At 48.7% G+C, this 14599-nt stretch overlaps 1 protein-coding gene across 1 annotated transcript in view; it reads right to left on the reverse strand.

Annotated features, from left to right (window-relative positions):
• Positions 1–6559: 6559 nt before the first annotated feature.
• CLSTN2 (calsyntenin 2) overlaps positions 6560–14599 on the reverse strand; it is a 444992-nt gene continuing 436952 nt past the window's right edge. The window contains exons 13-17 of the mRNA XM_004712113.2: positions 13226–13396; positions 12568–12713; positions 12317–12440; positions 10974–11158; positions 6560–9675 (exon numbers count right to left, since the gene is read on the reverse strand). Of these exons, the coding sequence (XP_004712170.1) occupies positions 9472–9675; positions 10974–11158; positions 12317–12440; positions 12568–12713; positions 13226–13396 (830 nt within the window). The 3' untranslated portion in view covers positions 6560–9471. The remainder of the gene's footprint in view (positions 9676–10973; positions 11159–12316; positions 12441–12567; positions 12714–13225; positions 13397–14599) is intronic.

Raw genomic sequence — 14599 nt, forward strand, 5'->3', positions numbered from 1 at the left:
GGGGGGAAAAGGAGGACCTGATGCCAGGGGCTTAAGTGGAGAGCAAATGTTTTGAGAATGATGAGGGCACTGAATGTACAAATGTGCTTTACACAATTGATGTATGCATGGATTGTGATAAGAGTTGTATGAGACCCTAATAAAATGACTGAAAAAACCAAACCACAATGCATCTGGCTCTCAAGCCGATGGGGTCTGTTTGCCAGGCTCCCACTTTTCATGTCCCACATCCCTCATCGTATCACCCTCAGGTCCCACACCCCTCATGCCCACGTCACATGCCCACTGAAGCATGGGATGAGGGAAGTGACCCAGAGATCACCAAACCAGCCCCCGAAGCTCTCAACATCACATCCCCGGAAGAATAAAAACTCTCAGAGGCCTCTTTTTTTGTGAAATTCTAAAATCAGATTTATTCACCAATTCACAGAAAGTGTCATTGTGACCACCAACCTGAATCAGTTTGTAGGCATTTCCAAGCCAAGGTGGAAAATAAATATCTGTCTGTGTTGAATAGGTATTTAACAAATTACTTGGAAAAGGAAAGGATCTTAATCATTAGAAATGTAAAGTTTGTGATTCAAACTCGGGAAAGATCAGAGTCATGGGAAGAGGTCCAACAGATTTCTGTCATGGTTCTCCCTTCCTTGCTCTGCCGTTATCTGCATACAGACTCTAAGCACCGCACTGGGTCAGTCTGCAGTGGATATGGCCATTCAACTCGGGGAGGGGGTGGGGAGAGAAGGTGTAGGGAGGGGAAGGGAATTTTCTCTGAGCCTCTGCAATTGGGACAACCTTGTTTACTGAGCAAGATGATGATGTACTCTTCTAAAATTAGCTTCGATTTTCTATAAATGCACAGTCCTTATAACAAGATATCCCAGGGTTCACATTGTCCCTCACTCATACACACATGGTAGTATATTTCACAAATAAACACATTTTCTAGACAAGAAAGTTTTGCTCTTGGAAGCCGCTTGAAGGGCATGGCAGTCTGAGACGTGCCAGGTATACACTGGACCACCATTGGAGGGGAAAGAGGAGCTGCTCTGCCCAGCCTATTGAGAAATGCTTTCTCTCCTCTTTATCTCAGACCCTTATCACAGTGTGGTTGAACACCTGTGTATATAAACAGCCTCCACAGGCTCCTACAGAGGAGTGACGTCTCCAGATAAGGAAAGAAGGAGAGGGCTGGAAGAAGAAATCACTAAACGTCTAGCTAAACCCAGCAAGTTTACAGAATTGTGCCTGAAATTGGTACAATTTAACAGCATTTACCAATGACTTAGGGAATGGCAGGGAACATGGGAGAGGAGCCCCAGGATTCATTCCCTATAGAAAGAACTTGTTGGGGATTGTGCAGGTGTGATCTAAGTGTGTACAAACCAAGTGTGTGTGTGTATATGTGCCCCTGTCTCTACTCCTATTGCAATGAATGGGTAAATTCAGTGGTCTATTCAGCTAGGCCATGATTACCTGAAAAGAGGAGGTGGCCAAACTCATTCTTCTTGCTCACTTAATTTTGGGTATAGTGATACTACAGGGTCCTATCAAGTAGTGACAGTATTTTCTAATATTTCCAATATTTATAAAAATTCAATTTCCAATATTCATCAAAACCCTACTATGTGCCACTCACTGGTCCCAGTGCATTGAGAGCTCAGAGTAAACAGGGAAAAGTATAACATACAAACCAGTGCTTCTAAAGGATTGCAATTGTGTTGGGAATATTGACATCTTGATTCTCCCTCTCATGTCTGTACTATACAGATATCTATACCTTTGGTATGTATACGTGTAATATTTGCTAGCTGTCTTTAGCTTACTTCCCTCTGACAATTTATATTTAACACACTCACTAATCTCTCAAATGAATGTTCCACCAAATCACTCTCTTCCCTACCAACATTATAATGCCCATGCCAATAACATAAACACCCGACTTTTAATACCTACAGATTTCTTGGGAAACAAGTAACTTCTACATTCAATTTCTTTTCTAAACACATTCTTATCTCTCATCAAGTCCATCAAACTTAGGATGTCAACAACTCTTTGGAAGTCACGGAGGTCAAGTTGGAAGCAACCAGGTGGTCTATTCTTGAGGGGGCCCATCAGAGTGAGGTCTGGCTCGGGAAGCAAGTGATTTGGCCACCTTTGTGTCCCATGGTCAGATGGAGCTGTCGTTTTGGAAAGCTGGCTATGCTTTCCATACGAAGTAAAGTTCTTGTGGGGGCTGTGTTTATTCCTTCCCTGGTTGAGTCACCATTCCTGCCTTATTGTTTTGCTTGCTTCTTGAGTGATCTGCCCTCGGTATGGGGTCTCTCTTCCTCCCCCTCCGAAAAGAAAGGCATCTGCTTATTTCCATCACCTTAAACTTGGCAAGTGACAATGTGCTCTTCTAGATTCCGTCACAGCCTCCTACGGGAGCTTCGGGTCAGTGAGGGTGGGCTCTAGGTTCTTGTTTTCCCAGCTGAGTAGAATAGAGGATGAGTGTTGTCTCCAAGACTGAATACACAAATGACATTCCTATCTGTGACCCAGAGGCACCAGCACAACCCCTCTGTCACAGAGGTCCTACTGAGTCCCTTCCCTTCTCCCTACGTCCTGAATATCTGTCGCTGAGATTTGTGGGTATAGCCTCTGCTTCTAGACACCTGCACAACCTGTGGGCTCTGAACTCACATCTCTGATAGCTCTTTCTGCTGGGGCAAAGAACCCATAACCTTTCTCCCTCTGTGCACCGTTTTGATCTGAAATTCTCAGGGGAAAAAGCGTCCAGAAAGCAGAGATGCATTTTCACTTAAAATGAAAGTCAAACAGACATGAAAGCCAACATGTTTCTGTTGCCTGTGACTACTACACACCGTCTGTGTTTGGGTCCTTTTCACGTTGTTGCCCTCTTTGCATTAGTCTAAGGGGGCTTGGGCTTCATCTTGATGAGTCTCCTCAGCAAGAATCTGGCAGAAAACTTGAGAGTGGCAGAGGCCGAGTCATTAACAAGTTAGGGTTCTCTCTTGTGTTGGATCCTGCCCAGGACTTACAGGGAGGAGTAAGTGGGATTCATCAGGGTTCATCTCCTCTGCTCCTCGCCTTGGGACTCCTTTCATGATTCCAGCTGGGAACAATCCCGCCCCTGCTCTTTTTGCATTTGGGTGCCCAGAATGTGGTCCACCCTCTTCTGCACTTCCACTCCCCCTCCTTCTGACTTCCGCAAGGACCTTGATTCACAAACTAAGAGAGAAGGTGGAGGCGTCTTACTCTTTGGGGACGGCCTACTTTTTCAACCCAAGTCCATTTATTGAGGTCAGGTAACTACTGGGATGCGATGAAATATTATCAAGCACATGCTGTGTACTGGGTACAGAATGTCCTAAAATAGATAAGTTGTTCTTCTTGCCTTGAGAATGTAACCTGTGAGTCCATGTAAGGCAAGAGTTGGGGATCCAGGTCTCTGTTCATGCTGACCCCTTGCCTCGATGACCCTTCCTAACTTTCCATGTCTGACTGGCTGCAATTCACCTTTGAGCATGTCACTGGTCCAGCCACTGAATCTCAGGCATCAGCAGGGTGACTGGCTTCCCTCTCAAATGAACTACGGCAAGCATGGGCACAATGAGGCATCGAGAGATACAAAAGGGACCTTCATGGCACAAGGTTTATGCTCTTGGCTGCTGCTAACTGAAAGGCCAACCACTGGACCTACCCTGATCCTCGTCAGGAGAAAAGACCTGGAGAGCTGATCCATATAGATTCGATCTGAGGAACGTCTACAGGGCAGTTCTCCTCAGTCACCTGGACCCGATGGACTGAAACCGGACCCAACGGCACCCTGCAACAATGACAAGTGACACATTGCTTTCTTCCCAGAGATCGCATCAGCCTCTCTCAGCACCATGCACCAGGATGCTTCCCAGCACATATCTACCATCCAAGCCAGCATGAGAACTTCCCAAGCAAGTCAGCCTCTCTCCCCAAGCCGTGACTCCTCTGCCCCAAACAGTCTGGACTACTCTGACATCCTCTAACGTGGTGAAGGAAGATCTCAACACCTCACAAGACCTCGTTCATCCTTCCTCCTCCCATACCTGGCACACGGCCTGACACACCACGGGTGTCCAGGGAGGATTTGCAGAATTACATCGAGCATCGCTGCAAACACCAAATCCCATCTGCTCACTGACCGCATGCAGGGAGCATCTGATTGCTTCCTGGTTCCAGTGCAGGGGACTTTTGCAGTCTCTTTATTGTCTCCCTGGCTCCTAATTCATAGCCCTTGTAAAGCCAGCCTCCATTTCCAGTTCATGCCAAGAGGAAACGAGAGCAAGAGCTAGAGTCAGTACAGCATACATTTATCAGGCAGAGAAAATAAAGACAGGGGAGTGAGGGTGCTGGAACAGACTTCAAGATGTTCACTGCTCATTTCCTTTGCCCACAGCTGGACAATGGAAACTGTTAGATGAAAATGAACTTGAGCCAAGGACTTTGGCTTGTCAGCCTCAATCAGTGCATGTTGCAGATTGGGACTCTGGTACCATTCTAGCCATTCCGAGGGCATTGCATGCAGCTTTGGGGATCCCCCAAAGGCTGGGAAATAATCTATTTTGGGCTTGCAAATTCTTTTGAAGTAGCCCCTTTCCCCTTCTTAATAAAATGTATTTAGTTCATTCAATGAGAGAAAGTGAAGAAGAGGCCCTCTTTTTTGTTTTCATGCTAATATTGAGTCACAAGAACAAGCAGACTGCTCATTTTAATGTCTGCTGGGTCGGGCTTGGTACTGATTCGAACAGTCACAAGTCTTTAGGATCATTGCAGAACACTGACCCGAGCAGGGCTGGCCTGAAACTCCATCTGTGATAATGAACACTCCTACCCAGAAATAGTTCTGGGCTGGCTGGCAAGGGAGCACGGAGACTGAGGGGAGTTCACCCATGGCTCCCAGAGCTACTGCTCAGGGATCAGTCAGCTTCCTGCAGCCCAGCCTTTCAACATCCTTTCTGTCTGAGTCTGAATCGATTCAACAAGTAACAAGTGATTTGCTTTTGTTCTTATATATATACTTTTCTTTTTCCTTCCCCAAGCACAGCCTTCTAAAAGAACTTGATGGAGGACTACGGGGTTTTCATATTACACTTAGAAAGGCCAAGGCTTCTAAGGCAGCAATTTGCTTTCTCTTGGCAGATAGAAGGCTGCTTTCAGGCATGAAGTTAGCAAAGTATGGCCTGTAGCCACATTTGGCCTCCTGTTAGTTTTTGTAAACCGGTGCAAACATAATTTTACGTTTTTCAATGACTGAAAGTAAAATTAAAAGAATCAAATTTCACATGTGGAAATTAAATGAATCAAATTGCCTGGCTTCCCATAATCCATAAGTAATGTTTTACTGGGACACAATGTTTAGTTTTGAGTGGACAGTATCCATACCAGCGCAGCAGAGTTGAGTACTTGTGACTGGTTGTCCAGCAAAATCTAAAATATTTACTATACGGTCCTTTACAGAAACGGTCTGCCGCCCCCTGGTGGACAGGAGTGTAAGGCATTGTTTCAAACCAGGAGTCAGGGGAATGCAGGGGGCTGTTCATGCCAAAGGGAGTTGGTCTAACTCTGATAGGGTGGTTGAATCAATGCAAGGAAGTAATAGCTCAAAGAGATCCCACGGAAACCATTAAGTGTCAGGTTTATGCCATTTAATCAAACTCACTGCCATTGAGCCGATTCTGACACATAGTGACCCTGTCGAAAAGGTAGACCTAGGCTCTGCCGGTTTCTGTACAGGAGTAGAAAGCCTCATCCTTTTGAGGTGTGGCTGGCGGATTCAAACTGCTGACATTGTGATTAGAAGCCCAACGCCACCAGGACTCGGTTGATCAAATCTACTGGAGAATGTTTTTAGCAGTCTTTAAGACAGGCCATTAATTAGCTGACTAAAGAGTGGCTCCTACCCTGGTCCTATACTCCGTGTGAGTAACTCCTGTACAGCTCTTTCCCCCACCCAAGCTCTTCTTCCTCTGATGGATGGCCACGGGAATCACCCAAGACGTTTGAGCTGTTCTATTTTTGTCTGTGGCTTTTACAGCGCCCGGCCTGGGGCCAAATTGGTCAGCTGCTCCTCCCTGGCATGCGCCTGCATCTGCCTGCATGCTGACGTCTGGATGAGAGGTCACAGGTTGTCCAGGCCATCTGGGAGTTTTGGTTCTGGGATGCTAGCCATATGGAGGCTGGATCAGGGTTGGCTGATTAATGATAGGTTTCACTTGTGGTCAGAATAGCTCATGGAGGGCACATTATGTCACCCATCACTCACCTGGATACTCCCTGAAGCTGCATTGCTTTTACATAATTGTCCCCATTTTAAGGAGACCTGGTGACAGAGTGCTTAAAACCCTTGATTGTAACCAAAAGGTTAATACTTCAAACCCACCAACCCCTTAATGGAAAAAAAGATGTGTCAGTCTGGAAATCCTGTCAAACCTCTTAATTCCATCGAGTTGATGGGGACTCATGGTGACCCTATAGGACAGAGTAGAACTGCCCCCGTGAGTTCCCAGACTGTACCTCTTTTGGGGAGTAGAAAGCCCTGCCTATCTCCCTCAGAGTAGCTGGTGGTTTTGAACTGCTGCCCTTGCTGTTCCCAGCCCAAACAGTGAGCATTACACTGCCAGGGCTTCCTGGAAATCCTGGACATACAGAGTTCTATGAACTAGACAGTTGTGGGTTGGGGCTGGGTTGGCTCCGGTGATATGCTCACCATAGTGATGAATTGGTAATTGGGAAATGATATGTCTGCTGATGCAACATCATAGTCCCACTGCCTCACAATATGACCCCTCACAGCCAGAGCTAAGGGAAAGGGCTCCTTTGGATTGCTGTTAATCTGTGTAGTCACCAAAGACCTCCTCAAATGATTCTTCACCGTTGCCCTAGCTAAGTACCACTCTCACTTGTTTTCTCCCCTCCCCTGGCCAAAGCCCCCCAGACACACACAGGCTTCACAATGCTCCAAAGGGCTGCCTCCCCAGGAATAAACAATGAAGCATCAGAGGCAGCCAAAGGGCACGCGGACCCCAACCAACCCTGAAAGACTAAGCCGAGAGGAAGTGCTCTCCTCAGCATAAGACTTAAGTATTTAAAACCAAAATTGAATTTCAAAAGAACTGCTTTTAAACATGTAAAGTATTCACTCCACCACCATAATTTCTGAAGATTGCAACCAGCTTTTAGCTGAACATCTATTATTTGAATAAGGAGACTGTGAGGACTAACCATCCTAGAAATGTCCTTCTTGCCAATGTGCAGAGACAGCCTGACTTAAAAAAAAAAGACGACTTGGCTGGGAGACTCCATAAGAGGAGCGTCTACTTCCTGCCAGCGAGCGTGCACTCCATATCGCTGTCCAGCAGTCGAGGGTGTGGACATGTCCCACTGCTTCCCGGGACTTCTCTCCCTCCCTCTCATCTCTCTGGATAGTTTCTATGACTGTTTCTGCTCTCGTTCAAGTCTCTGAGGACAAGAGCTGATCTCCCATAGTCTCCCCATTGGCACAGGTGTGGGGAGAGCGCTTAGCACACGGTAGTATCCAGAAGTGCCTATTAGGTGCATCACAGCGTACATAAGAAGCATCAAGGTTGTGGGCAGGAATGGGGGCCGGGGCGTCCAGTCTTGTCTGTAATGCTGAGTGTCTCTGCGAAGACCCCGAGCCATCTCCGAGCCTCAGAACACTCATGGACAAGCTGTGTCTAACAGGAGAGGGCCCAACTACCTCACAGGGTCATCTCCAGACTCCATGGAGGGAACAGACGTCAAAAGCACTTTAGGAGATGGGACCAGCTGCATGAAGAGGGTCTCCCAAATCAGAAGCCTGTAAAGACCTGCCCCTGCCACAGACCCTGAGGGGGGATTGGGGGGTGGGGGATCATACCAGAAGACATTGGTAATCCTCTCTCACTTCTTAAGCACCCCCTGCTTTGATAGCACAGGGACAGATTTTAAATTGTCTTTTTAACCCAAATGCCACTTTGACCAGGGACCAGCCAAAATGGGCTGGACTTGAGGCAGGGAGGGCTGGGCAGCGGAGAGTGGACTGTGGGTACTGAGGGCAAGAGGAGCTCACAATTTAAACAGAGCTCATTTCCGAGTGTCACAAAAGTCCTACCACAGCCTTAATTCTTGCCAGCTTGTTTCTTGGGCACGAAAGATCACAGACCAGTTCCTATAGCAACCGTTCTCATCATAAAGTGTCCGTGTTAGGACAGAGATGGAAAAGATTTCCTTATTAAAAAAGAAGAAAGGAAGAGAGAATTAGGTTTTAGATACCTTTGCCCTCCCCCCAAAGGCTGCTCCTTTTATGGGGAAAAGAAAGAAAAAGCTATTATCGCAAACATGCTTCTAATTCCTAGCAGTGAAATGTCCAAACATTCCATTTATTCTCAGAACAGTTTACGCTTGAGCTCTAAAACATCGGAGAGGAATGTGTCTTCTCAAAAGAAAAAGTGTGAAATAGGAGACGGGCCATGAGACCCTGTGATGAGGAGTCTGGTCAAGCCCAGGCCGCCGTCTAGTCTGGGACACAGCCTAACCACCTCCACCCATCCTCCTGATTTGCATCCGTGTGAAGCCCCCTGTGCTGTATCATCAGCCCTTCCGCAGACTCTTGGCTGCTAGGCTGCTGAGCCTTGGACCATGTCTGAGTTGACAGCATGCTGGGTGCGATGATTTTGAGCGGTGAGCATCCCAGCTGGTCAGGAAGCCCAGCTCAGTCACTTGGCTGTGGACCAGGCTCTGCCATTGTCAAAGACCTGCTCTTGGTTTCTGGTTTTTCACTGAAGCTTATGTGACCTCAGAAAGGAGCTAACATGGAGGCCCTCCACACTGTGTGTGTGTGTGTGTGTGTGTGTACACATGTACTCCTTTTCCTGTGAATTTATCCTGCCTCAACAAGGGCTGTCCATAAAAGTGTGTTAAGTAACAAGACCTTAGGTGTGTGAGCTCACCCCACCTCCCTGCAGCCTGGAGGGGCTGGGTAAGGAGAACCTGTGGCTCTGTGTGGAGGGGGGCCATTTAGTCGGTGCACGCACAGTGAGTTGGAAACCAAGCGCTTGGGGGGGGGGGCAGTGAGACTAGGAGAGGCGAGAGACAGAAAGGCCAAGCTCTCCCCTGCAGAAAAGAGCAAAGGCAGAATTTTACACGTGAGCTCCAGGATGCGGGGGGAACTCAGAGAGGGCGAGTGAGGGGCTACAGGAGGAAGGCCAGCCTACAGTCCCCACTTAGGCCAATGCTGGGCTTCTTGGGATTTCCCCAGGGCTGGGACATGAGGAGTATCCACGGAATGAAGGGGAGTGTGTTGCAGAAGCCTGGGGCAGGCCTTCCAGACCTGTCACAGAAACCAGAGGCAAGGTGTGATAAACTTGAGCAGACAGTGGGGGGAACATGTTTACAAAAGGGACACACAGGCTGGGCGCAGATGGCCGGGTGCTAGTAGGGAAGGGTGGAGTCATCCCACTCCAGCTGGGCTTTCCTAACTCCACTCTGCCCATGTCTGCCTCGGCCCATCTCCTCCTCCCCCTCCTCCTCCTCTTCACTGTCATCCGAGTCGCTGCTGCTGGAGCTGATGTCTTCCTCTACTTCCTCCTCCTCCTCTTCCGTCTCGTCCTCTCCACGTCCTGGTTCTCCGTGTTTCTAGGTTGCAGGGAGAGAAGGAGTTTGTGGTGCTAGAGACCCTCTCCCGGCCACATCTCACATGTCACCCCTAGATGGGTCTTGAATGGGTGACACAGGACACAGGTGATGTGTGCCCTCCCTGGACTTAATGGAATACTTACTTTTCTACCTCTGCCCATCCCAAATCCTACCCCTTCTTCAGAGCTGTGCTTGGGCCAGTCTCTTCCACTGAATCTTCCCTGAACACTCTAGCCCCAGAGGATCTCCCTCCTTGTGCCTCAATGACACGTGAGCCCTTATCCTCGGACTGCTGCAGGCGCCCTCATCTGGTTTCCCATGCTCCTCAGAGCTCAGCCTGCTGAGTGTGGGGATGTCGGAGTCCCCACCAGGGTGAGTGTAGCACTACAACTACGGCGTGTGTTCTCAGAGTGGCCAAGCGCCTGGGCACGCCAGCCCTGAGATCAGTAGTGAGCGACAGGGGAGCAGACAGGGCTTCTTTTTTTTTTTTCTTTTCCAAGGACTCTTATGGATCTGTCCCTGCTCTCCTATCTCTGCCTCTACGGGACACCCAGCACCTACAGGCAGGGCTGAGGGCAGGATATGCCTGGCCTGGAGGGAAGGGGCCTTGGATGCCATGACTAGAGTCTGGGAGCTGATGGCTCACTGGAAATCAATGAACTTACAAGTGATGCCATACTGAGTTTGAATGAAGGCTCTGCCTTCACCAGCTGTGCCATTGAGCCATCTACCTCTCATCTCTGAGTTGGTTCCCATGCTGCTATCTAAGCAGACTCCTCCTTCATGGGCATTTTGTGAAGATTGAAAGAGGCAGCATAGAGAGAGAACCCTGTACAGTCTACATAAAGGTGGTTCACTAAACAGCAGGTGCTGTTATTGGCTTTGTTTTGTTTTAACCTATTCTAAGCCTTGAAGTGAGCTGTGTGGGCATCATGGAGCAAAGGCATCTCATTTTTACTGTCAGTTAGTCAAGAATTTAATGCTGATTTTCTGTAAGTGAAATACTACACAGGAGGCGGGGGACAGGCACCAAATGGTGCTTGCTTAAGACAATTCAGATGTTTGTGGGGTGAGAACGATTCATGTGTTTTCATTCCATGGTGGTGGAAAACTATGGTTCATTCAGATTGAGAGTGAGGACGGAGTTTGAAGAAGAGAAAGCCCAGCGGGTTAGAACAGCTGGGGTGTGGCTTCTAGAAGGAGTGGACCTATGCTAGACTTGAAGCACAGGAAGGGTTGCGCTGGCTAGAGGCCAAAGCGTCCTGCTCCCAGCTCCCCAGCCCTCGGGGGCAGCTTACCTCCATGGGGTTCACAGTAATGGTCAGTGCAGAGTCATCCCAATCCATCTCGGCCTCCTTGGCAGCCTCCGTCTCCTGCAGGAAGTGCTGGTGGGCAATGCGGACCCGGTGCACACCCATGGCCACGACAAACACCAGCATGCACACGGAAATGATGATGACCACTGTGGCGATGCTTGGGACCACTGAAAGGAGGAAGGACCCACTCACGGCCGGGAACAAAGCTCTAGCTCGTTGCTGAGCTACAGCAGAGGTGAAATCACACCCACGTGCAGGCGGAAGCCTGTCCCGCCACTTCCTGGCTAGAGCTCTCTAGGCCGGCAGCTTAAGCTTCATCATCGACACGGAAGACTTAGTAATCCCCATTTCATGGTGGCAGGGCGAGCTATGTTTTGGGCTCCTAACTGCAAGGTCAGCTGCTCCAGAGGAGAAAGATGAGGCTTTCTACTCCTGTAAAGAGTGACCATCTCAGAAACCCACAGGACCAGTTCTATTCTGCCCTGTAGGGTGGCAATGTATTGGAACCAGCTCAACGGCAGGGAGTGACCCCCTGGGTACCTGTGAAGAGTAAATAGACCCAGCTGACTTCCCAGGCTCAGGGATAGGCATGTAACTGGGGGTGGGAGTGGGGGCAGACACAAACCTGCTGCCATTGAGTCAATTCCAACTCATATAGCAAGACTGATGGATTTGAACTGCTGACCTTGTGGTTAGCAGTTCAATACTTAACCCACTGCATCACCAAGGCTCATGGAGGCATATAATACATGCTGAATCAATGCTAGTACTCTGCTCTCCCTTGCTCTGTTCTCAAATGACAGAGAAGCTCTCACTATAAGCAGGCAGGTGGAGTTTAGGAGGGACACACGGTGCCTACCAGATAGTGACACGGTTAACGGTGAAACACAAGGAAGGGCAGGGGCCCTGCCATGTGCTGTGCTGTCCGTGTGCATGTATGTGTGTAAAGGGTTCTGGGAAAGCATCATGGAAGGCATAGCATTGAGTCGGGCATGAATGGCGTAGCAAACTATTTCCTCGGTCCACAGCACGAACCTTTGTCATTATATGAGGGGTCACACTTGTTGAAACAATGGAATAAACAGATACTGGACTTTGCCCATAAACATTCTTAAGCCCCTTATATGTTTGTGTAACTCTTTTCTGACTTTCCCGACTCCCCTGAGGCAGTGGGTGCCTCGGAAGCGGGGTGTACAAGGGTCTATCCCTGGGTCCCTCCATTGGCACTGGGCACCCATGGCTGCAGCACCATAATTCTCTGGTTAGGAGATCTGAAATCACAGCGGCCTCTGATGATCGGAGTTCAGTCCTCCTGGGTACCCTACCTGAACTGCGCCGGATGCTGCTCCGAGACTCAGGGTGATGGACGGACTGGAGAAAGGGAGGCTGCACGATGAGGTGATTGACATGCTCCTGGTCTGAGACTCTGAGCTCATGGAGGACACTGACCTGGGAAGATGGGGAGAGGTGCTGTTGACAGGAGTGGCAGATGCGCCAGTTGTAACAGCCCTACTGACGGATGGAGGGCATGCATGGGGGAACCAGGGCTTCCCTGGCAATAGCAGGTTCCACTTACCTCCAGGTTGAACTCATTGCTAGTATAGCGCCCGTTTAGTTCAGAGCACTTGATCTGGAACCGCCGGGCCTCAAGTGAAGCTGGATGCCAGTTGCGGTAGCGGATGTGGTGTAACACCTGCTCATAGCGACTCATGGAGCCCACACCTGTGACAAGAGACCATACCTGTTGTCAGGAGGCAGAAGAGAAGGAGGAGGAGGAGGAGGTGGAGGAGGAGGAGGAGGAGGAGGAGCTGGAGTCAGGAGAGCCGGGCTGGGGCTCGGGGTCCTCCTGAAGCCATCAAATTGCTCACAGATAGACAATGTGAAGAAGCAGAAATTCAAGCAGTCAATTGCCCTAATCCACAGCATTTCTGTGTTGATTGAATTGTGCCTAAAATGTTTGATTTTAATGTTCCTAACACTGTTGTAACATTTGCTGAAGTCAAACTGTAAGAGAAGGAGTCTACCTACTCTGAGAGGGTGCTAGAGAAACTTGCTAACGCGGGTTTAGAAATTCATGCCCTGAGGTCAGGAGATCCATGGGGCTTGGGTCAGTTGATTCATGGGGCTTCTCAGTATGTCTCCATGGATGACAAAGCTGCCAGCATATTAATGATTCCTGGGAAAGTCATTCTGAAAAGATGTCATTGGGGGACAGGTGTCAGGCATGGACTTACCATAGATGGAGTAACCTGCAGTGGAGTTGGTGGCATCCAGGTGTCGTTGGTGGAGTTCACTGTGGCTGAGCTCTAAGCACTCATGCCTCGGGTCCAAGTCTCCTCCAAGCACCAAAATATCACAGAAATCTAGATTGTGCAGCATTTCTTCTAAGACCGTGGCTCTGGGGGCTATTGAATGACAGACACATGGGAAGCACAGGCATAAGCAGGAGCTCAGGTAATAGCTCTTTCTCATCTCCTTCTGTTATCGCACACTGGGTTGAGGTTTGGAGCTCCTGGGTACTACGTCCACTGCTTGTCTCGATTGCCTAAGTGACACTCTCAGGTCTGTGGCCTGAGACTAACTCCAGACAGGTGCCAAGTTTGGGTGGCATGGTTTAGTGGAAAGGGCACTCTAGACACACCGGTATGATCTACAATGCCAGTTCTACAATTAGTAAGTTGTTTAGCGTTAGACAAATTGCCTAGCACTCCCTTTCCTCAGCCATAAAGAGAGCAAGGGTTTTGAGGGGATTGCAAAAAGTACAAGCCTGCAACACTGGGAATCCAGGATAGCTAAACCCCTCAGGGTCAACAATGAGAGTAGAGATACCAGGAGGATAAGGGGAAGGTAGGGGTAGAAAGGGGGAATCAATCACAAGGATCGACATATAACCCCCTCCCAGGGGGATGAGCACCAGAAAAGTGGGCGAAGGGTGACAGAGGATGATGTAAAATATGAAAATGATAGTATATAATTTATCAAGGGTTTATGAGAGAGGGAGAGCGGGGAAGGGAGGGGGGAAATGAGCTGATACCAAGGGCTCAAGTAGAAAGAAAATGCTTTGAAAATGATGGTGGCAACCTATGTACAAATGTACTTGACACAATGGTTGGATGTATGCATTGTGATAAGAGATGTAAGAGCCCCTAATAAAAGTATTTAATAAAAATAAATAAATAAAATTTAAAGTATCTGGCACATAGTAGTCAATAAGCAATAGCTCTTAATCTGAGGGCAGAGATACATGCCTCTCTCCCATGTTCCTGTAGCTTTCTCTGCGTAATCTCTGTGTGGGGGGCGGGGGTGGTGGTGGTGAGGATGTGTCCCCACCAGACTCGGGTTATCAAGGGCACAATCACTGTCTTAGTATGACTCGGTCTGCTGTGTCTACCCCAAGGGCTTGCATGCAGCAGTTATACATACCACTCAAATGGTGCTGGGTTGGTACTATGTTTGAATACTTAAGCCTATGCCCCAGGATGAACTTCAGCAGGTTGGTCAGGCTAGCTGTCCTAGCCTGGTTTTGCAACGCCAACGACCACAAAGGGATGTCTGAGAAAGCGCCAAGGAAGCAGGAAACCCGGCCTTCAAATCCAGGTGCTGTGTTT

This window comes from Echinops telfairi, unplaced genomic scaffold (genome assembly GCF_000313985.2).
Source record: "Echinops telfairi isolate 266 unplaced genomic scaffold, ASM31398v2 ScPeMD7_16;HRSCAF=60, whole genome shotgun sequence".
NCBI classification, from domain to species: domain Eukaryota; kingdom Metazoa; phylum Chordata; class Mammalia; order Afrosoricida; family Tenrecidae; genus Echinops; species Echinops telfairi.